This window comes from Hemitrygon akajei, chromosome 17, assembly GCF_048418815.1.
Source record: "Hemitrygon akajei chromosome 17, sHemAka1.3, whole genome shotgun sequence".
NCBI lineage: Eukaryota > Metazoa > Chordata > Chondrichthyes > Myliobatiformes > Dasyatidae > Hemitrygon > Hemitrygon akajei.
The window spans coordinates 45,754,764-45,778,603 of NC_133140.1; the positions used below are offsets into that span (position 1 = coordinate 45,754,764).

The 23,840-nt window shown below is 44.2% G+C and overlaps 1 protein-coding gene and 1 long non-coding RNA gene across 2 annotated transcripts in view; one reads left to right on the plus strand and one right to left on the minus strand.

Annotated features, from left to right (window-relative positions):
* Window positions 1-23,840, minus strand: part of nkd1 (NKD inhibitor of WNT signaling pathway 1) — a 99,582-nt gene that overhangs the window by 34,397 nt on the left and 41,345 nt on the right. The window contains exon 4 of the mRNA XM_073070036.1: window positions 13,154-13,211. Within this exon, the coding sequence (XP_072926137.1) occupies window positions 13,154-13,211 (58 nt within the window). The remainder of the gene's footprint in view (window positions 1-13,153; window positions 13,212-23,840) is intronic.
* LOC140740659 (uncharacterized) lies at window positions 5,448-9,041 on the plus strand. The gene is made up of 3 exons (XR_012101899.1): window positions 5,448-6,013; window positions 6,292-6,340; window positions 8,604-9,041. It is a non-coding gene; the product is annotated as an uncharacterized lncRNA (long non-coding RNA).

Consider the following 23,840-nt stretch of genomic DNA (forward strand, 5'->3'; position numbering starts at 1 on the left):
ATTGGAATTCTACAAGTACCACCTATCCCATTTAATGAACAGCTACAAAAAGGGTCACATTGAACTGCCCCAATGAGATAGAATAGAATCATAGAGAGATATACCACAAAACCCAATGAGTCCGTTTTTACACTAATACTTTCATAGTCCATTCTACTTGCCCCATAGTCCCACCAACTAGCTCCAGATTCTATGTCTCATCTACACACTAGGGCAATTTACAGTGGTCAATAACCCACACATTTTTGGAATGTGGGAGGAAACTGCAGCACCCAGAGGAAACCCAAGCAGGTGGCACTGTGAGGCAGCAGCTCTCCTAGCTGTGCAGTCCCTATCACTGTATTTATCTAAATACTGCCTCACTTTTCGCATTCATTTTCCTTACTCACTCATTTGATGGACTCCAGCTGCAACCTCTGCCTCACTGGTCATTCCGAGCATGTGGAGGGGGCTGGAGGCACTCCAGCACAGAGCACAGAGCGGTCAAAGGCCTGGAGGGTGGCCACGCACATCGGCAAGTGTCACCTATAGTCCTCTCAGCTCTGAAACACTTCCCTGTGAACACCTCCGCAAAAGCATGAAGATGCCGTTGGGTTGGTGCAACCATTTGGGAAATGTGCAAGCTCCAATGTTTTATCACGTCAGTGAAGTTGTAAACCATCTTGATACTGTTTCAAACTTCTCTACAAAATATCATCATCTTTTTGGAAGTAGGTACAGAGGGGATATCAGGGGTAAGTTTTTCCCACAGAGAATAGTGGGTGCGTGGAATGCACCGCCGGCGATGGTAGTGGAAGCGGATACGATAGGGTCTTTTAAGAAACTCAGATAGGTACATGCAGCTTAGAAAAATAGAGGGCTATGCGGTAGGGTAATTCTAGACAGCTTCTAGAGTAGGTTACATGGTCAGCACAACGTTGTGGGCCGAAGGGCCTGTAACGTGCTGTAGATTTCTATGTTTTGCAGAGAAAACATTTGACCATTAACAGTAAGGGCAATGGCATCTTAACACCTCTAAAGCATCTTCTAGTCAATCCTGTTTTTATGAATATAATTCTAATGTCAAGTTCACACGGAGCTTGAATGGAAAGAGCCAAGTTCCCTCTCCATTAATTATACGCTTTAGTAGCTTGCTTATTCATGGAAGCATTTAAAGTGTTATTTTAAAATTTAAGAGTACATTCTGGCTGTTGTTAGACACAGCTGTATGCAAAATGTACATCTGTCACCTTGAAGTCAAGTACAAAACCTGAGCCAGACTGGCTGGAATTAAACAGCATACTCTATATCCCTGTGAGGTCCAAACACCTCAACAGTGTTAGGAAGCATACAGTATGCAGGGTGATTGTCCTATATCATGTTAAAAAAAGCCAGGCTGTTATTGAAAGAAACACTGCCATTGATTCCAACACATTCCCAACAATCCAGAGGTAAATACTGAAAAGGGAAGATGATTTCTCCTGCTAATGCATACCAATGAGAGATACCAAAGAGATAAGGAATCTGGGACATCCACAATCCAAAATTTAATGAAATATAACCTTGCCATTACAGCAACCATTTTTAAAACAGCAAATCCAATCAATGATTTAAGATTGAGCATTTCATACCGAAGAGCAAGTACCTCGTGATCATCTCCGGCAGCTTCACCTACCGTGAAAATAATTACTACAGATCAACCCCCTTATAACTACATTCATAATAGCTCATTAGTAAATTTACAGAGCAATCGAGAAATAAACAGTAAGACAATAAAATAAAATAAAATAAATAAAAATAGCAAATCTGACTACGCTCTGTCCGCCAGAGAAAGCAGGATCTCCCAGTGGCCACACATTTTAATTCCACGTCCCATTCCCAGTCTATCCATGGCCTCCTCTACTGTCAAGATGAAGCCACACTCAGGTTGGAGGAACAACACCTTATATACCGGCTGGGTAGCCTCCAACCTGATGGCATGACTTCTCTAACTTCTGTTAATGCTCCTCCCCTTCTTACCCCACCCCTGATCTATTTAGTTCCCCCCCTTTTTTTCTCTCTCTGCCCATCACTCTGCCTGTTCTCCCATCTCCCTCTGGTGCTCCCCACCCCCTTTCTTTCTCCCTAGGCCTCCCATCCCATGATCCTTTCCCTTCTCCAGCTCAGTATCCCTTTTGCCAGTCAACTTTCCAGCTCTTAGCTTCACCCCACCCCCTCCGGTCTTCTCCTATCATTTCGCATTTCCCCCGCCCCTTCCTACTTTCAAATCTCTTACTATCTTTCCTTTCAGTTAGTCCTGACGAAGGATCTCGGCCCGAAATGTCGATAGTGCTTCTTCTTATAGATGCTGCCTGGCCTGCTGCGTTCCACCAGCATTTTGTGTGTGTTGCTGGAATTTCCAGCATCTGCAGATTTCCTCGTGTTTGATATTCAATCACATTTCAGTCTTGTTCTCAGTCCACATAGAGCTAATCCACCTTGAAACTCACAAAATATGGGAAATGACATGGACTTCTAAGTGGATCCATGGCTGATAATATATCATATGGCATCATGCCTTGTCTTCCATGATGGCCAAAAGGAAGTAAGAGTCAGGCATAATGTAAATCAACTGCCTACATCCTGCCCACCTGCTTTGCACTGAAGAAAATGATTGATTTTACTTCAATAGATTTTGCATTTGTTCAAGTTTGCACTCAGATTTAGAATTAGCTCCCTTGAAAGAGGTAAGGGATCTGGGATATTCACCTACAACAGAAGTCCAGCTGGAAAAGAACATTACTATAGGCAGTTAATATATGGAGGGCGTAGACACATTGGGCTAAAGGCAGTATGGCTACACTGTATATGGGATGCTTGGTCAGTACATAAATTCCAATTTCAGGACCATTCATCGCACTTCAGAATCCCCATCATGCTTTTAGGGTATCCCTACAACAAAAGACAGTTTCATTTGTATATTTTATTTATTCATTTTATGCAGAGGTGTCCCTCCAAGCCCACACCACCCAATTACACCCACGTGACCAAGCAACCTGTCAGGCAACACATCTGTGGTACGTGGGAGGAAACCAGAACAACTCAGAGAAAACCCACGCAGTCATGAGGAGAACATGTACGCTCCTTACAGACAGCGGTGAGAATTGAACTTGGGTCACTGATGCTATCACACTTAGCATTACGTTCCCATGCCACCGCTTTAGTTCTTGCATCAGGTTGAAAGGAAGTTCAGAAAATAGATTAAAGGTAATTAGTGTGACTTGAGTTGCAGTTCTCTACATCTCCAAGAGATGAAGGTGTTTCTTATTTGCTATAGCATCAATCAGTGACAGAAGTTCAAAAAAAAAAGAGTCCAGGTTTCAAAATAGCAACTCATGCTGTACACACTGTCTCTATACTGCATAATTATTGCCTCTTTTGTACCCTAATACGCGGGTGGATTACTCTAGTAATATGACTGATAGTAATTCCACGTTTCACATTGCATCATGCCTCTTGTATTTTCTACAATGGCCGATGGGGTATAAAACAGAAAGCTGGAAGCACTCAGGGAGTCATGCAGTGCTTCGGGAGATGAACAGCAGATATCCATATTTCAGGTCAAGGTACGTATGCAGAGTTATGATATCCTGATTCTATTCCAAAATCAGCAATAACTTCTCTTTGTTTCATGGGCATATGTATTTTTGTACACAGTGGATTCTGGTTAATTGGGACACATCGGGACCAGTACATTTTGACCCAATTAAACTGCTGCCCCAATTAGCCAAAATGTCATGGAAATAGGTTAAAAGGTATAAAAAAGACAAACTATTGTTTAACTGATTAACAATTTATGTATTTAAATGAAATACAGAACAAATTTGAACACTATTAATCCTGCTGGTGGTGGCATCCGTCAATCTCGAGAGACCATGGATCTGCGCCTGGAGTTTCCAGGGCGCAGGCCTGGGCAGGGTTGTATGGGAGACCGGCAGTTGCCCAAGCTGCAGGCCTTCCCCTCTCCACGTCACCGATGTTGTCCAAGGGAGGGGCACTAGGACCCATGCAGCTTGGCACCGGTGACGTCGCAGAGCAACGTGTTGTTAAGTGCCTTGCTCATGGACACAAACACGCTGCCTCAGCTGAGGCTCGAACCAGTGACCTTCAGGTTACTAGTCTGATGCCTTGCCCGCTAGGCCACGCGCCAACACTTACAGTCCTATTATGGTACTATAAAACTGTATTAGTTCCTTACGGTAACCAGAGGAATTCCTCACGTGGACACTGTCATGTTCTTTTGATTGACATCAATGAACAAAGCCAGTGTAAACACTTAGTGCAGATATTGGAATGCCTTCATACGAAGCTTTCGATGATTGCATCCCCCAAAGCTTCATTTTCACTGTATCATTCAAAATGATTGCTGTACCTTTAAATTCTTCATAGTTTCTAACTTGTTGGCGTAGTGAAATTGTTCCATTTTCATTCCTGGCCACGTCTGGCATCTCTAAGCTTCAATGCTTGAAACCACAGTGAGCAAAACCGTTCTGAATTGTCTTACTGTTTATTTCTCACAACTACCAGTGACAAAAATCACTATTTTTTTTTAACGTAAACACATGCAACTAACACTATTTAAAAACAGTTCATTCTAAACATGGTATACTGTCTAACAAGTGCTCGCAAATGACGCTAGTTAGAAACTGCTCAGTAATAGTCTTTTGCCCCAATAAAGCAGCATAGCATCCCAAATAAGTGAAGTGAATCCTGACTATTTTCACAGCGGCTGCCCTGATTAACAAATAGCCCAATTAACTGCAATCCACTGTATTTATATATTGCCTGAAAACTGCAGCCTCGATGGTGTTTGGTTCCACATTCAAAGTTGGGGTTAATTTAAGAAAATTAAATAGAGTGAATATTTGGAATTTTCTTCAGGGTAGGCCATTGGGGGTGAAGACTTCATTACGTTTGCTGCCTGGTGGCAAAGCAACATGCATTCTTTGAAAGCGTAAGTTTTAATGTCAGCCAATGGAATTCATCAGCTGTTGTTGATTAGGGAAATATCTATTCCATTTCAATCAAAGTCGTTAATCTTTCTGTGGCTGGTTTCTGTCACTAAATGAGCATCCATTTCCAACTCTGCGGCTTTTTTGGTGCAAGGGGGTCAGACTGGCCTGAAATAAACTGTTTAGGACAGCTGTGAATGCAGAGAGAGTCCTGGAAAATCTGCAGCCCATGTTACCAGAGTGAACCAGATGAAAAAAAAACTGAAAGCAGAACACACAAAAATGAAACAAAAATGATTTCAAAGTTGATTCAAGTTCAATACCAATGCTATAACAACTTTACTTGAGATACAGCCTAATGCAACTATTTATTTCCTGTGACTTCTGGAAAAGAAAATCCTGTGAAGATTTCTCATTAAACCAGATCTCGTTCCCATGAACCTGAAGTCATGTACAGTCACCATAGGAGATCCCAAACCATCGATCCAGGATACAGTCATCTTACCCATTCTTCGTACAACAGGATGACGGAATCACAGCAAAGACTACGCAATCAGGACATCGGCAAGCACTTAGTTAAATCTCCCAAAACTCTGGGCAAAGATATGTTGGTCTCAGGAGCAGCTGGGAAGGTTGGAAAGAACAAGACCCCGCAGAGCCCTTATATGCCAATGACCTCTACCCCTGTGGCCACAGGCACAAATATTCCATGTCTACCCATGCAACTCAGTCAGCAGCATCAATACAGCCATAAAAAACACAAGCAGAGGTCTAAAGATAGCCACCAAGTGTATAAAGCCTTCCAGTCTTCTTCTAGAGTGATAGAACAGGAACACGTGAGGGATTTGCCATCGTTCCTGCTGTATGAAGGGCACGTTGGTCGATTTGTTCAGAGACATGAACACCATCACCATCACGAACATCATCACCACTACCATCATTTCTACCAGACATGAGCAGAGCACGGCACGGTATTCAACAGGAACTTAAATCCAATTTGAAGAGGAGTTTTATGACTGGATTTTGTGACCATTGAGTTTATGGTAATTATAAAATGAGCAGTGAAAGCTAATGATATGAAGTGAAATTGAAAGACTTCTGAACAGCTGGCAACCTCTAGCTTTAATTCATATGCTATTTTCTTCAACCTATTAAATGAGTCATGGGGGAAGGGTGGGGGGGGCCATTGTTCTGAATGCTTGTAACCTTTTGATGTTGTCCAGACTTTCTGTGATCAGATTCACATTAACCTCACTTGTGAACTGTTTAGTTGATATAAGACTATACTATTAATTCTTCTTTCTGTTCACATTTTGAGCAGCAGCGAATCAGAGATCGGGAACAAGAGAAGGAGTGACTCATGCAGGTCGGTAAGTGTGCATTAAAAAGCAACACTTAGAGGGAGATTCAGCGTTTGAAAAAGCAGCCAGAATTTGGCATTCATTAGCAAGTGCAAGTTAATACAAGGCAGGGGCATGTGTTGATGTTATTTTTTGGAGCAGACAGTGTTAGAATGAGGATTTTGAGGCTTCAGCACTTCAAGACTTGAGGAGGAGAGGCTTCAATGAGAGCAGGTTGAAAGCTGTAAGTAGATTTTATTTACCGTTTCCTCCTTTGTGGAAGGAGCTAGGAAAGATGCCACCTGAGGTTTTTGTAGACCAAGGAGACTTATGAGAGTTCAAAGCATGCAAGTGCCTGTCGGAATAAAAGATTACAGAGGAGGAGGTGCTTGTTATGTTGAGGCAAATTAGGGTGGATAAATCCCCAGGGTCTGGCAAGGTGTTCCCTCAGGCCCTGTGGGAAGCAAGTGCAGAAACCGGCAGGGTCCCAGCAGCGATATTTAAATCACCCTTAGCAACAGGTGAGGTACTGGAGGACTGGAGAGAAGCTAATGTTGTTCTGTTATTTTAAGAAAGGCTTTAAGAATAAACAGGAAATAATAAGCCAGTCAGCCTGACTTCAGTAGTGGGAAAGTTACTGGAAGGTATTCTAAGAGATCGGACATATGACTATTTGGATAAACGGCGATTGGTTAGGGATAGTCAACATGGCTTTATGTGTGGTAGGTCATGTCTAACCAATCTTGTACATTTTTTTTTGAGGATGTTACCAGGAAAGTTGATGAACATAAAGCAGTGCATACTGTCTACAATGGAGTTCAGCAAGGCATTTGACAAGGTCCTGCATGGGAGGTTGGTCAAGGAGGCATTCAAGATGAGGTAGTAAATTGGATTAGACATTGGCTTTGCAGGAGAATCCCGAAAGTGGTAGTAGGTGGTTGCCACTTTGACTGGAGGCCTGTGACCAGTGGTGTGCCACAGAGATCAGTGCTGTGCCCGTTGTTGTTTGTCATCTATGTAAATGATCTGGATGATAATGTGGTTAACTGGATCAGCAAATTTGCAGATGACACCAAGATTACGGGTGTACTGAACAGCAAGGAAGCCTATCAAAGCTTGCAGCAGAATCTGGGCCAGCTGGAAAAATGGCAGATGGAATTTACTGCAGACAAGTGTGTGGTGTGGCACTTTGGAAGAACCAACCAGGGTAGGTCTTACACAGTGAACGGTCGGGCACTGAGGAGTGCGGTAGAACAAAAGGATCTGGGAATACAGGGCCAAAATTCATTGAAAGTGGCATCACAGGTAAATCAGTTTGTTAAGAAAGCTTTTGGCACATTGGCCTTTGTAGATCTAAGAATTGAGTACAGGAGACGGGATGTTATGTTAAAGTTGTATAAGACATCGATGAGGCCTAATTTGGAATATTGTGAGCAGTTTTGGTCATCTACCTACAGGAAAGACACAAGTAATATTGAAAGAGAACAGAGAAAATTTATTAGGATACTGCTGGGTCTGGAGGACCTGAGTTAGAGGACTGAATAGGTTAGAACTTTATTCCCCAGAATGTAGAAGATTGAGGGGAGATTTGATTCAGGTATACAAAATAATGAGGGAAAGGGTAAATGAAATAAGGTTTTTTTCCCACTGAGGTTGGGGAGGACTACAACTAAAGGTCATGGGTTAAGGGTGAAAGGTGAAATGTTTAAGGGGAAGATGAGGGGAAATGTTTAGGGGGAACTGGGGGTGGTGAGAATGTGGAACAAGCTACCAGCACAAGTGGTGGATGCAATTACAGTTTCAACTTTTAAAGAAAGTTTGGACAGGTACATGGATGGGAGGTTTATGGACGACTATGGTCTGGGTGCAGGTTGATGGGACTAGGAAACTTCCACTGAATGGGCCAAAGAGCCTGGTTTTAACCATAGTTTACTATGACTCGATGACTCAAATTTTTGTTGCAACCTTTTGAGAGGAAGCCTGAAGAAGCGGAGATGAAGCACTGTATGGTGTTCTGATAAACTTTGTTCCATTATTAATGCAACTTTTCTTAGTTTACCTGGTTGCTTACATTCAGTGATTTCTGAAATATTATTGACTGAACTTTTTTCAGTTGAACAGAATAAAAATCAAAATTTTGAATTGTAATTGTCAGCAAGTCTGTCAGCATCTTTGGAGAGTTGGCCAATTCCAATCAAAGGCCAAGGGAATTTTTATTCAAAGTTCAAGGCAAACTTATTACCAGAGTACTTATGTGTCACCATATACTACCCAGAGATTCATTTTCTTACAGGCATTCATAGCGGATACAAAGAAACACAAAGGAGTCAATAAAAAACTACACTGTGGCGACCCACTTCCCAGCGCACTCGAACCGCGCGCCAGCATTGAGGCAGGTCCCAAAGAGGGCGCCAAGCCTGCTTCATCAGCAAGGGGAAAAGCCCGCGCGTGGGACGGGACTGTGAACAGGTGCCCCCTACAGCATTCCCGCCCAGGGAGGGCGGGATCAGGAAGGCTTTAAATCGAGGCCGCGAAGTTTGAATACATCTCTTTTGCAACTGCAGCTCACCGACTCCGTGTCATTATTGCAGCGCTGCGTGTAGCACACTGCTACAACATACAAAAACAAACAACCAATATGTAAAAGACAACAAATACTGCAAATACAAAAAGTAAAATCATAATAAATTAATAATTTATAAATAATATTGAGAACATGAGTTGTAGAGTCCTTGAAAGGCAGTCCTGAAGGATTGGAATCAGTTCAGTGTTGAGGTGAGTGAAGTTATCCACTCTGGTTCAGGAGCCTGATGGTTGAAAGGTAATAACTGTTCTTGAATCACTTTCCTGATGCCAGCAGCAATGTTGTGGCTGCTTCCAAAGGAGTAGTTTATTTCCACCATCACTAGCAAAATTAGGAACTGGAGGCTCTGTATTAAGAATTTATTTTTTCACTTGTTTTTTTAAAACCAGAAAAAGGCCAAATACCGCTAAACGTGCATCCATTCATCTAGTTTCAAAGTCATCAAATTTGATGACTTGGCCAGCATGCTCGGTTTGCTGCCTTTAACAGGGAGCTCCTGTTCACAACGACAACATTCCCTGTCATTACAACTCGCAGTAAAGGAGCCATTAGGAGGTAGTGATCACAATATGATAAGCTTTTATCTGCAATTTGAGAAGGATAAGGGCAGCTCGGAAGTGTCAGTGTTGCAGTTGAACAGGGGAAACTATGGAGCCATGAGGGAGGAGCTGGCCAAAGTTGACTGGACGGATAGCCTAGCAGAAAAGACAGTGGAACAGCAATGGCAGGTATTCTTGGGAATAATGCACAAGGTGCAAAATCAGTTCATCCCCCAGAGAAGGAAGGATTCAAAGGGGGGAAAGGGGCCTCAGTGGTTGACAAAGGAAGTCAGAGACTGCATAGCATTAAAAAAAAGGAAGTATGACAGAGCTAAGGTGAGTGGGAGGACAGATGATTGGGAAGTTTTTAAGGAACAACAGAACTTAACTAAAAAGGCAATACGGGAAGAAAAAATGAGGTACGAACGCAAGCTAGCCAGGAATATAAAGGAAGATAGCAAAAGCTTTTTTAGGTATGTGAAGAGAAAGAAGACAGTAAAGAACAATGTTGGGCCCTTGAAGAATGAATTGGGTGAAATTGTTATGGGAAACAGAGAAATGGCAGAAGAATTTAATGAGTACTTTAGATCTGTTTTCACTAAGGAAGACACAAGCAATCTCCCAGATGTATGGATGGGCCAAGGACATAGGGTAACAGAGGAAATGAAACAGATTGACATTAGGAAGGAAACCAAACGGTGATGAGAAGACTGATGGGACTGAAGGCTGACAAATCCCCAGGTCCAGATGGTCTGCACCCTAGGGTACTAAAGGAGGTGGCCCTGGAAATTGCGGATGCATTGGTAATCATTTTCCAATGTTCCTTAGATTCAGGATCAGTTCCTGAGGATTGGAGAATGGCTAATGTTATCCCACTTTTTAAGAAAGGAGGGAGGGAGAAAACAGAGAACTATCGACCTGTCAGCCTGACATAAGTGGTGGGAAAGATGCTAGAGTCCATTATTAGGGATGAAATAGTGGCATATCTAGATAGCAGTGATAGGATTGGGCCGAGCCAGCATGGATTTACCAAGGGTAAATCATGCTTGACTAATCTGTTGGAGTTTTTCGAGGATGTAACCAGGAAGTTAGACGGGGGAGATCCAGTGGATGTAGTGTACCTCGATTTTCAGAAGGCATTTGATAAGGTCCCACATAGAAGACTGGTGGGTAAAATCAAAGCTCAGGGCATCGGGGGGAAGGCATTGACATGGATAGAAAACTGGTTGGCAGATAGAAAGCAAAGGGTAGCGGTGAATGGGTGTTTCTCGGAATGGCAGGTGGTGACAAGTGGGGTGCCACAGGGCTCGGTATTGGGACCACAGCTGTTTACCATTTACATTAACGATTTGGATGAAGGCATAGAAAATAACATCAGCAAATTTGCTGATGATACTAAGCTGGGTGGCAGTGTGACATGTGATGAGGATGTTAGGAGAATTCAGGGTGACTTGGATAGGCTGGGTGAGTGGGTAGATACTTGGCAGATGGTGTTTAATGTGAATAAGTGTGAGGTTATCCACTTTGGGAGTAAGAACAGGAAGGCAGATTATTATCTGAACGGTGTAGAGTTGGGTAAGGGAGAAATACAAAGAGATCTCGGAGTCCTTGTTCATCAGTCACTGAAGGTGAATGAGCAAGTGCAGCAGGCAGTGAAGAAGGCTAATGGAAGGTTGGCCTTTATTACAAAGGGAATTGAGTACAAGAGCAAGGAAATCCTCTTGCATTTGTACAGAGCCCTGGTGAGACCACACCTGGAGTATTGTGTACAGTTATGGTCTCCAGGGTTAAGGAAGGACATCCTGGCTGTAGAGGAAGTGCAGCGTAGATTCTCGAGGTTAATTCCTGGGATGTCTGGACTGTCTTACGCAGAGAGGTTAGAGAGGCTGGGCTTGTACACACTAGAATTAAGGAGATTGAGAGGGGATCTGATTGAAACATATAAGATTATTAAGGGATTGGACAAGATAGAGGCAGGAAATATGTTCCAGATGCTGGGAGAGTCCAGTACCAGAGGGCATGGTTGAGAATAAGGGGTAGGTCATTTAGGACAGAGTTAAGGAAAAACTTCTTCTCCCAGAGAGTTGTGGGGGTCTGGAATGCACTGCCTCGGAAGGCAGTGGAGGCCAATTCTCTGGATGCTTTCAAGAAGGAGCTAGATAGGTATCTTATGGATAGGGGAATCAAGGGATATGGGGACAAGGCAGGAACCGGGTATTGATAGGAATTGATCAGCCATGATCTCAAAATGGCGGTGCAGGCTCGAAGGGCCGAATGGTCTACTTCTGCACCTATTGTCTATTGTCTATTGCACTAAGATAGTGGAGAAATTGAAAAGTGAGGTGGGTGGTGCAGGGTTGAAACTGGATTGAATTGAATTGGGTGGGAGTGTGGAGAGGAGAAATCATTGAAAGCAAAGGGTGAAAGAGGAAATAAAACTGACGTTGATGAAGGGCGTGGAGGCAGTGGTAAATAGAAGCCATGAAGGCAAAAGAAGATGCTCGGAGCAGAACTTGGAGTGTTATCAAGTTGGGGGAGAATAAGGGAGGGAATGGAATTAATGGGCAAATGTGAGGAGAGAGTAATGCCATGAACAAGCAGAGAAAGTCCCAACGTGAAGAGAAAAAAAAGACGGGATGAAAACAGAAATAAACATAAAGAAGTGCCTATCAATCAGATGGAGAAGGGGGTCAGGGAACAAAGAAAGTTTAAGTACCTGCTTTAGTAAGTAAGCAGCCACTATCCCTGAGTACTTAATTTTTTTCTGTGGACTATGTCAGCTATTCTGAAGCCATTAGATTTCTCTAGTATTCATGCCTCGGTGTATTTACAAATGCAGTTCCTCTGCTCACAATTAAACTGTTTGCAGGGATACGCTTAATCCTACAATAAAGCTACTGTTCAAAGCAGTAAACATCTGAGTGCTGAACATACCAGGGATAAAAGAACATTAAACTTATAACTTCCAAATTATACACTGCTGTTAAAATATTGACTCAACTATATTTAGCTAAAGCAGCCATAGCAATGCATCCATCAAAATAAATTCATAGTTCTGGCAATAATCAAATCCAGGGCTCAAAATGTTTGATACAGCTTCATTAATTCAAGTCCAATATTAAAACATGCCCATATAAAAAACTGAATTGTGTTTAACAATGATTGTATTTTTACAGTGATAAAATAGCTTGATAAAGCTTTTCAGTCACATATTTTCTAATTATTAGAAAAAACATAATGTAGAATGTAACTTAATCCCTAAAAACTATTGATTTATTCTAGATCAGTATTTATAATCTTTCCTATGGCTACTTAGTAAGAAAACATATCTTCTGTGAAGGATCAATTTATAAAGAAGATGATGACTGAATTGATAACAGAGCCAAAATTGATGCAGACCCAACCTCTTTTTAATCTGGAATGGTCTGCACGGAGATGCCCTTGTGTCGTTGTTGGTCCTTGAACCAGAATACATTTTAATGCATGTTTTGGATTTAGCAGTGCTAATTCTTCCACAGATTTTAATTGTTCTCTACAGAATGCAAATAAATACACAAAAATTATTAATCCCTCACATCTGCTTGAAATGTACTGTACAAGAGAACAGTCATCTCAAAACACTTAAAGAAAGCAGTAACCATGTCACAAATGGGATTTGCAATAAAATAAAAACAACAAAAAAACTAAAGCTATTTCTTCTTACAAAGTGTTGATAATTACCTTCTAAAGGATAAAGTTCTTCACTGTATCCTTCTCTGCTAAATTCACCGGTCGACCCCTGCAATACAAATGCCAGAGTTATTTTAATTTCCAAGCATAGCAATGAAATAATTTTGTATAATTTTAACTGATATTTTCTGTACTTAAGGAACTCACTTTTCTTATAACAGAGCAATAATTGTAAAAATAATCAAATCCACAAAACACATCATACTGCAAGCATAAAATGCTCTAAATGGCAATCACTTGACAAGCATTTGCTTATACTATGCATCCAACTTGTACAGATGTCCAGTTTCACAGCAGAAAAAGCAACCTGTGACCCAAATATGAAGGAGACTGATCCTGCAACAGTCAATTGCTTATTGATAAGTTTTAATCACAGTAATTCTGGATTAAGACTCAAAGAGCATCAAATTTCCACTGGGACAGAATGAGTTCTTCCTTAAGCTTCACCCACATGAAAAGTGTTAAAACTAGGAGTGAGGGAGGTGACTTCAGTGAACCATTTTGATTCTGATCATTACAGAAGATCATGACAATGTTGCATGTACAAGTAGGAGACTGGAATACAATAGGAGAAGAATTGGGAAAGGCTGAACTTACATTGAAGACAGCAGTAATCCTGATCCAAATAATAAAAGAAAAAAAAAATACCCTGAGGTTCCTCAAAGGGAAAATTGCTTCATTTCGGTTTCCTCTAAGATTTTTTTTCCTCTACCTATCCTTCCACTGTGATGGGTATTCGCTTTGTGGGCCAGTGGGCCTCGTTTTGCCAAACTTAGCTTTCTAAACACAGCAACTGTCACTAGTAGGATCAATCTTTCAACTACGCCCTTTGTTTAGCTTCTGATTGTAAATGGGAGCCAGCCTTCCAGTTCTTGAAATGTAAATGGCAAGCAGTAATCAGCTTGATGTTTGAAAACATAGCTTTGCAAACAGCCTGTGTCTATGTAGCAGACTGCTAGACTACTGCACCTGGTTTATTGCTGCTCAAGAGGTGCAATATTGGACAATGGGTTATTTAATTTGTCTCAAACAGACAACACTTGCTAAGTTGCTTTGTTCAGGAAACTTGCAGACCAGATGAAGAATTAATCTATTAGTAAGTGGAGTTTTGTGTACTCAGAGAAGCTAGTTTTACAGCATTAATTGTGATCAGCTGGGATCCAAGTCTCCAAAAACTTTTAGACCATTTGTGTAAAAAGGCTATCTGAGGAAATCACCCAAGTACTTCCTTAAGGAGATTTGTCATGACATCCAAAACTTTGACAAGATTCTACAGATGTGTAGTGAAGAGTCTATTGGCTGGCTGCATCACAGACTGGTGTGGAAAATCCCACAAAAAGTAGTGGATATGGCCCAGTCCATCACGGCTGTGGTAAACTATATATACCTGTCTGGACACGCCCCTCCGCTGACTGCTCCTGTGGCTCCTCCCACAGACCACTGAAAAAGGCTATTGGAGGCACTGCTCCTCCCTCAGTCTCTGAGATGCCGTGCTCCGTTTTGCTGCTAATAAAAGCCTATCGTTCGCCTCCCGTCTCCAAGAGTTATTGATGGTGCATCAATTTTATTAGCAGCAATTTTAAAACATGGAGAGCATTTTACGACCAGACAGATTGGATCTCGACCCACAATCCCAGGAAGCCGGTGACGCTTTTGAACTCTGGCTAGCATGCTTCGAATCGTACCTGGAGGAGATTCATGTGATCGACCCTGCCATGATGCTCAGGGTTCTCCTCTCCAAAGTCAGTGCAAGGGACTACTCCATGATCAGGGACCAAACGGACTACCAGGGTGCGATGGACGCCCTCAAAAGACAATATCGGCGGCCGGTGAACACCGTCTACGCAAGACATAGCTTAGCGACACGGCGGCAGCGGGCCGGAGAGTCGAACGCTGAGTTTGTCCGGGCCCTACAGACACTCGTGCGGGCCTGCGACTGCAGGGGACTGACGGCGGAACAGCATGCGGAGCTGCTAGTAAGAGACACCTTTGTTACGGGGATCAGGTCAGTGTACGTGCGCCAGTGGCTGCTGGAACACGCCGATCTTACCTTACATTCGGTGATCAAGCTGGCCGACACACTGGAGGCCGCTCTGCATGATGCTGACGCTGTCCAGGCGCGTGACCTCCTGCCGGCCTCATGGACGCTGTAGACCCCACAACCCGCCGGCGAATCGACCACGGCTGCTGCCAGTCGCGAGTCAGTGAAGTCCCCACAACCCGCCGACGAGTCGACCTCGGCTGCTGCCAGGTGCGAGTCCGCGAAATCCCCACAACGCGCCGGCGAGTCGACCATGGCTGCTGTCAGTCGCAAGTCCGCGCAGTGTTACTTCTGCAGACTCGAAAAGCACCCCCGAAAACGCTGCCCGGCCCGAGAAGCTACCTGCTCCAGCTGTGGAAAGAAGGGCCACTTCACCAAGGCCTGTGAGTCCAAACCACGAGCGGGGTTGAGCAGCGCCGCGTGCAAGGCATGGGGCGGCCATCTTGGTCGCCGCCATCTTGCCTGCCCGCCGCGTGCGAGGTATGGGGGCAGCCATCTTTGTCGGTGCCACCTCGCCCCGCCTCCGACCCACGGGCGCTTATCGGGCACCAAGACGGCGATTCAACTCTGGCCTCCGTGACCCTCGACCAAAGCGCTCCACACCAGCTTGCAAGGTCAATGATGGACATCCTGGTGGAGGGGCACAGGACTAGCTGCCTGTTTGACATGGGCAGCACTGAGAGTTTTATTGACCCGGACACGGCGCAACGCTGCGAACTCATGACACAGCCATTAAGCCAGAAGGTCGCCATGGCTTCCGGGTCGCATTCCACAGACATCCGGGGGGGTTGTGTAGCGACATTGGTGGTGCAGGGCACAGAATATCGGAACTTTGCGCTACTGGTCATGCCTCAACTGTGCGCCCCTGTGCTATTGGGGCTCGACTTCCAGAGCCACCCGAAAAGTGTGACAATGGAGTATGATGGGCCCCTCCCACCAATCACTGTCAGAAATCCTCAGTTTTGTGGGACTTCGTCATATACCCCACTACTGACCGCACACACACACTGACCCGCACATCCCACCCAACACCATGCCAACAGCAGCGCTACTGACACCACTTGCAGCCTCTCCACCCTCAAGATCCCTCCCCCACTGCTGTTCGCCAACTTGACCCCCGACTGTAAACCTGTGGCAACTAAAAGCAGGAGGTACAGCGCGGGGGACAGGGCCTTCATTCAGTCGGAGGTGCAGCGGCTGCTCAGGGAGGGGATCATTGAGCCAAGCACAAGTCCTTGGAGGGCCCAGGTGGTCGTTGTTTGGACCGGGCAGAAAAATAGGATGGTCGTGGACTATAGCCAGACCATCAATAGGTTCACGCAGCTTGACACGTACCCCCTACCCCGCATCGCGGATATGGTCAATCTGATAGCTCAGTACAAGGTGTACTGGACCATAGACCTGAAATCTGCTTATCACCAGCTCCCCATTCGCCCAGAGGACCGCCCCTACACCGCCTTCGAGGCGGGTGGCAGGCTCTATCACTTCCTGCGCGTCCCCTTCGGTGTCACGAATGGTGCCTCTGTCTTCCAAAGGGAAATGGACCGGATGGTGGACCAGTGCCAACTGAAGGCCACATTCCCATATCTGGATAATATCACCATCTGCGGTCACGACTGGCAGGATCACAACACCAACCTCCAACGATTTTTCCAAGCGGCCAAAGCTTTTAACCTCATCTATAACAGGGACAAGTGTGTGTTCGGAACCACCCGACTTGCTATCCTTGGGTATGTCGTGGAGAACGGGGTCATTGGCCCTGACCCCGACCGTATGCGCCCCCATTGGAACTCCCTCTTCCCACCACCCTCAGAGCCCTCAAATGGTGCCTGGGCTTCTTTTCCTATTATGCCCAATGGGTCCCTCACTACGCAGACAAGGCCCGCCCCCTGGTCAAGTCCGCCGCATTTCCCCTCTTAGCCGAGGCCTGCGGTGGACAAGACCATTCCCTTCCAAGTAGAGAGTGACGCCTCCGACTTCGCGCTGGCTACTACCCTCAATCAGGCAGGAAGGCCGGTAGCATTCTTCTCTCGTACCTTTCAGGGCCCTGAAATTCGGCACTCCGCGGTGGAGAAAGAAGCCCAGGCCATAGTGGAAGCTATTAGGCACTGGAGGCACTATCTCGCCGGCAAAAGGTTCATCTTGCTGACCGACCAGCACTCGGTTGCTTTCATGTTTAGCAACCAACAGCAGGGCAAAATCAAAAATGATAACATTTTGAGGTGGAGAATAGAACTCTCCACCTACAACTATGACATCCTGTACCGGCCTGGAAGGCTCAATGAGCCCCCGATGCCCTATCCCGGGGAGCGTGTGCCAGTGCGCAGCTCGACCGGCTATACGCCCTCCATGCACATCTTTACCACCCGGGGGTCACCCGACTTTACCATTTCGTGAAAGCCCAGAACCTGCCTTACTCCCTTGAGGAAATCAGGACGATGACCAGGGACTGTCAAGTCTGCGCTTCTACCGTCCTGAAAAGGCACAACTTATCAAGGCCACCCGCCCCTTTGAGCGACTGAGTGTCGACTTTAAGGGCCCCCTTCCCTCCACCGACCGCAATGTGTACTTTAACATAATCAACAAGTACTCGCGGTTCCCCTTTGCCATCCCCTGCCCCGATACCACTGCCACGTCCGTCATAAAAGCCCTGCGCCAGCTCTTCACTCTGTTCGGATATCCCTGCTATATCCACAGTGATAGAGGGTCCTCGTTTATGAGTGACGAGCTGCGCCAGTACCTGCTAGCTAGGGGTATTGCTACTAGTAGGACCACGAGCTATAAACCCCCGGGGGAATGGACAGGTGGAGAGGGAGAATGCCACTGTGTGGAAGGCCACACTCTTAGCCCTTAGGTCAAAGAGATTGCTGGTTTCTCGCTGGCAGGAGGTCCTCCCCGAGGCGCTCCACTCCATCCACTCCCTGTTATGCACGTCCACCAATGCCACCCCTCATGAGCGACTCTTTTCTTTTCCCAGGAAGTCTGCCACTGGGACCACCCAACCGGCTTGGCTGACATCCCCGGGGCCAGTGCTGCTCCAGAAAAATGCGAGGAGCAATAAATACTCCCCGATGGTCGAGAGGGTTCACCTACTTCATGCGAACCCCCAGTATGCCTACGTGGTCTTACCTGAAGGGCGGGAGGACACGTTCTCTGTCCGCGACCTGGTGCCCACGGGAGCACCAGACTCCTACCCTGAACACTCCACGGTGACTATGAACCCCGTACCCATCGACATATATACCCACGAGACACTGCGCACACCAAGCCCTACACAGACACCTCACGACACTCCCATACCGGGCGCCACACACACACATGAGGGATTACTGATGCCTAACGGGCTGGCACCTCAAGTCAGGCCAGAGCCAGCACAACCACTGTCACCTGTGCAATCACCACCGGTGCCACATAGATCGCAGCAACAGACTCGACCACCTGATAGACTTAACCTGTAAATATACTTGTAAGAAACTTCACCCCGTGGGGACTCTCTTTTAAAACAAGGGGGGGGGGGGTGAATGTGGTAAACTATGTATACCTGTCTGGACACGCCCCTCTGCTGACTGCTCCTGTGGCTCCTCCCACAGACCACTGTATAAAGGCGATTGGAGGCACTGCTCCTCCCTCAGTCCCCGAGATGCCGTGCTTCGTTTTGCTGCTAATAAAAGCCTATCGTTCACCTCCTGTCTCCGAGAGTTATTGATGGTGCATCAACAGGTAAAACCCTCCCCATGATTGAGCACATCTACATGAAATTCTGTCGCAGGAAAGCAGCATCCATCATCAGGGACCCCCCTCCCCCACCAACCAGCACCCAAGACAAGCTCTTTTTTCATTGCTGCCATCAGGAAGAAGATACAGGAGCCTCAGGACTCACACCACCAGGTTCAGGAACAGTTATTACCCCTCAACCATCAGGGTCTTGAACCAAAGGGGATAACCACTCAACTTCATTGAAATGTTCCCACAACCTATGGACTCACTTTCAAGAACTCTTCATCTCATATTCTCATTATTTATTGTTTATTTATTTATTATTATTATTTCTTTCCTTTTGTATTTGCACAGTTTGTTCTCTTCTACACACTGGTTGAAAGCCCAGGTTGGGCAGTGCTTCATTGATATTGTTACGGTCACTATTCTATAGATTTATTGAGTATGCCCACAAGAAAATGAATCCCAAAGTTGTTCATGGTGACACATATGCATTTTGATAAATTTACTTTGAACTTGTAAGAAACTATAAATGTAAAGAAGAGTTCAGGCTTATTATTATGAATGGGATAAGGAACATCAAGAAGCATGAAGAAAAACTGCGTGAACTAGAGTCCATTCATCTTGGCTTCATGTTCTGCAATGGCAATTCATTCATCTGCATCGTTGGTATGTCTTGTTAGTTTATAGGAATTGTACCTGTGTTTTGGAAATGGTTTGTGTTTTAGAAATGGTTTGTAATTTGGAAATGTTCAAGACAGAAATGTGTGTGACTTAAATGTGTTTTATGAATGTTGTTTGGATTTAAATGTGTATTTATGTAAATAAGTGAACTGTATTTTAAACTACTTTATTAGCTACAAGTATCTTCTCCTGGTAGGGAAAGGGGACACACAGCTTGAGTATTGCATATTGGTAGCTAATCTCACGATGGAGAATAAACAGGGAAGTGAACTAGTCTTTGAAGATTGTGTAGGTACAGTATAATCTCCCCATAGTACACATGGCTATTTATATCCGATAGGGCTTAAGGTCTCCGTTTGAGTTTAGAACTTTGTGGCCAGCAAACCCAATACCATCACACCTCCTCCTTTCAAACCCATAATTTCTTCCAAGACTACTCTTAAAGTCAGCTCCCCCCTTCCATGCCTGTTCCTAACTAGCAATATCAGCACATTAAGCTTCTTTGTACATTGTATTATAAATTGTGAGGCTCTGGAATGTGTCCAGAAGACTCAATTAACTGAATAGAATAAAGAAAAAAACTGAACCTATATGATGATAAAATAGCCATTTCTGGTATAAGCTGAAGGAGACAGACAGCCACCTAAAGTTGGAGATTTTGATCTTAGTTCTGGAAGACTGCAATGTGCCCAGAAGAAAGAGGAGGTGTTATTCCTTGAGTTTGCATCGGGCTTTGAGGTAATCATGCAGCAGTCAGAGTGGGAGTTGAATGGTAAATTAAAATGGCAGGCACCATTAGCGTGGCGGTACTCCAGTGAATCTCAGTTTGGGCTTATCCCTGGGAATGGAGGCAATGTTGAGAGCAGATGCTGCAATGGCTCCAAGGTTTTTCCACAATTCTTGGAAAAAGTCAACACCAATCACAAGCGGGCTTGGGACACTGGACCCACTGAGCCTGCTGCACTATCCATCAAGAACACTGTCAATCTTCTGCATTGTTTATGATTAAAACTTCATGTTTAAATCTTTAAAATGAAATGGTCATCTACATTTTAGGAAAACTCCAGCTACCACGAGTGCCTTCAGAAGAAAAGAGCAAGATAGAGGAAGAGAACTGCTAGATAGATGAATATGTGCTTGTCACACCAAAATCTAGAGAGAAGATGAAGTATAACATTTCTCCCTTCTCTGCAGAAGATCAGTTCAAAATCCGAAGTCAATAAACTGACCACTGTCAAAATTCCATAAAACCAGAAAACATCTCATATCCCATGGGAAATTCCACCAACTGGATCATTAAAGACTGTGAATATGTTCAACTATCCAGGAAAGGAATAGACTAAGTACCTCCACCAAACTACTGTCAAAACAATACTTCCTCTTCAAACTGGCAGATAATAAACCCACGTGGCTATTCTGTCGCCATGGAAGAATTTATTAGTACCATACCTCCCATTAGCACCTCTACAAACAAATTGCCGATTGTGAAATGTAGAAGTAACCCTCACCAGGACAGTAAGTACGAAAGTACACAGACTGCCATGTTACTCACAATTATTAAAGTGCATTTGTCAGAAAAAGTCAAAGGAATCATTTAGGAAATGATACATAAAACGTAGCTGTTCCTGTAAGATCCATTTAACACTAATGATACTCCAAAGCTCCTACTCTGGCTGTCTCCAGTCCCTTTACCCTACAAGGAGAAACAGCATTACGAAAAATTGAAATTAAAATCAATTGAATGGTTAATAAGCATTTGCATATTGTGAAATTAATCTCAAGCTGTCAGTGACTGGGATATGAATTGCCCATTTCCACTGTGAAGTAGCCAATGGCTGTTAAAGGGCTCCCAACTCCTGACTTGTGGATACTAGAGTATTACTTGCCTATTGTTTTCCTTCACAATGCTTGATACCATTAATTAAAACATCTACTGTGTGCTGGTGACCAGAGACGAATTTCTGTCCCAGAGTACTTATCACAATCCAATTAATTGAAACATGAATGTGAACTGGGAATCTCGTTGTTCATGACTGATTCATTGCACTATATTTTAGAGATTCCTGATGATGCCATTTAACACTCTGAACCTGAACCAGCCATGGTATTTTCAACCAATTACCTCATGTGGGAATAAAGAACAGAGCTTATGAAGGGGAATTTCTCTTGGTCTCCTTGTGTCCTTTGAAACTATCACCTCAACACCAAAAAAGTCACAGAAAAGAAAAGAAGCTGCAGTTGTATCCAGGTGGGTGAATTTATCCTCTGAATGGCTGAGCTATAGTGATCCAGGTTTACTTTAGTTTGCACTTCTGCTTCGCCAATGCCACTAAAAATTAACATGCCTTTGTATCTGGGCCAATACGAGACATAATGGGTTTAATAGCAACTGCATCATCTGACAATGCTTGTGAGAGCCTGTCTAACAAATCACGACCCAAAGAATCCTACATGGGTTGGATTTGTGTCAAGTTGGCTTTGAAACAAGCCAAGACCCTGGCCTCAAGTTGGACTGGACCAGACTCATTTTTCTGAGAGAGTAAAAAAATAGATGAAATAGGAAAGGACTATAAATAAGATATTGTAATCCTGTTTAGTTTAACAGAAGAAAAGCAAACACGTTATTTTGGACCACCAATGCTTTCAATTGCAATAAACCTTTCAGTGCAAGTCAGTTTTCATTTGCATTGTAATTTATAATTGTAAATACAGGAAGACAATATTAGGCATCAGTCTAACTGAAAGCTGAATGCATTCTACAGAAGAGTGTCAATCCAGCCATTTGGCACTTTACATCAGATGACACTCAGCAGCAAGTGCACTTCCTGCTGCTCCCCCTGCCCCTGCCCTGATCACAGTACAACCAAGACATCAGTCATTTACATCAACATGCACCATCCATGACAAAGGATCAAAAACGAGCCTGAATTCAGTGTGTAAAGCAAGCCCAGAGATAGAGTGAGATCCACAGAAACATCAGCACTGATTTGACTACTAGGAATTTTTGTACGCTTGCTCTCAGTTGGGCCCACAGGCTCCTCTCACTGGGTGGCCAGCACTCAAATGTGCAAGTTGGTGATTTGACCTGGATTCTTTAATGTTTGAACTGTACGCGGCTGTCATTTAAATCAATAGTCAGTGTTTATTAATAGGATCATGGAAAAACTAGTGACACTGTGTATACATTTCAGTTCTGAGATGATTCAAGAAGCACGCAGTGGGGATACTGTGACTTAAAGCCTCTATTTGTGAGGGATGAAATTACAACAGTTAAATCCATCTTGGCTACATGCAAGCACCAAACAGCAGAGCGCACTTTGTATCGTTTCACATTCCAGTAAGATCTCTTAACAAGAATTCCCACTTTTAGTAAAAATGAAACACAAGGACATTGTAGCCTCGTGTAACAGCTACTGCTTTTTGTGATCCTGCACATACAAACAGAAAATAAGACAGTCAGTTTATTTACCTGAGCAGTGACCAAAATTAAAGTCTTAGGTCTAAAACATGGATAAAGGCCAGGTGCAAAAAAAAACACGGTCAGTGTGTAGGGACCAATGGTGATTTGAGGGCCTGATGCTGGGCACTTTGTTTTCATTGAGGCCAGGTCTTGTGAACCTGTTCAGAAAGCCAGCTGAGCCCAGTGCATGGTTACACATTGGGGAGGGTGGCTTTGTGGACAGGAATTGGTAGACAGAAAGATGGGGTCACTTTTCAGACCATCACAGACCTTGCAACCTGATCTGCCAATTTACAGAGTTGTGTGTGTAAGACAAGATCCTCTTCACATAATGTCTTGGAGACCTGTAAACAATAGATTTTATCGCAGGGTGCTAACTCACAATCAGGCAGTGGGATTTCTTCAGTCCTTCAAGCTCGACCACATGTTACTGGTTTAATGTACCTTCTGAGGTGCCAGACTATTTCCAAACTGAGCTGTCTGATCTTCCTTTGGTAGAATCAGATTAGCTATCAAAAGACTTTAAAATAAAGAAACTTGGCACAAGAGATTCTGCAGATGTTGGGAATTTTGAACAACACACACAAATTCTTGGAGGAACTCAGCAAGCCTGGAGTCGTCATGAAGGGTCTTGGCCCAAAACATTGACTCTTTATTCACCTTCATGGATGCTGCCTACCTTGCTGAGTTCATCTTCTTGATATGTTTTGTTTGAGAAAATATGTCCTAATTGCCAATGGAGTCTCTTCTGCAAACTTACATAAGTCACATTGCCT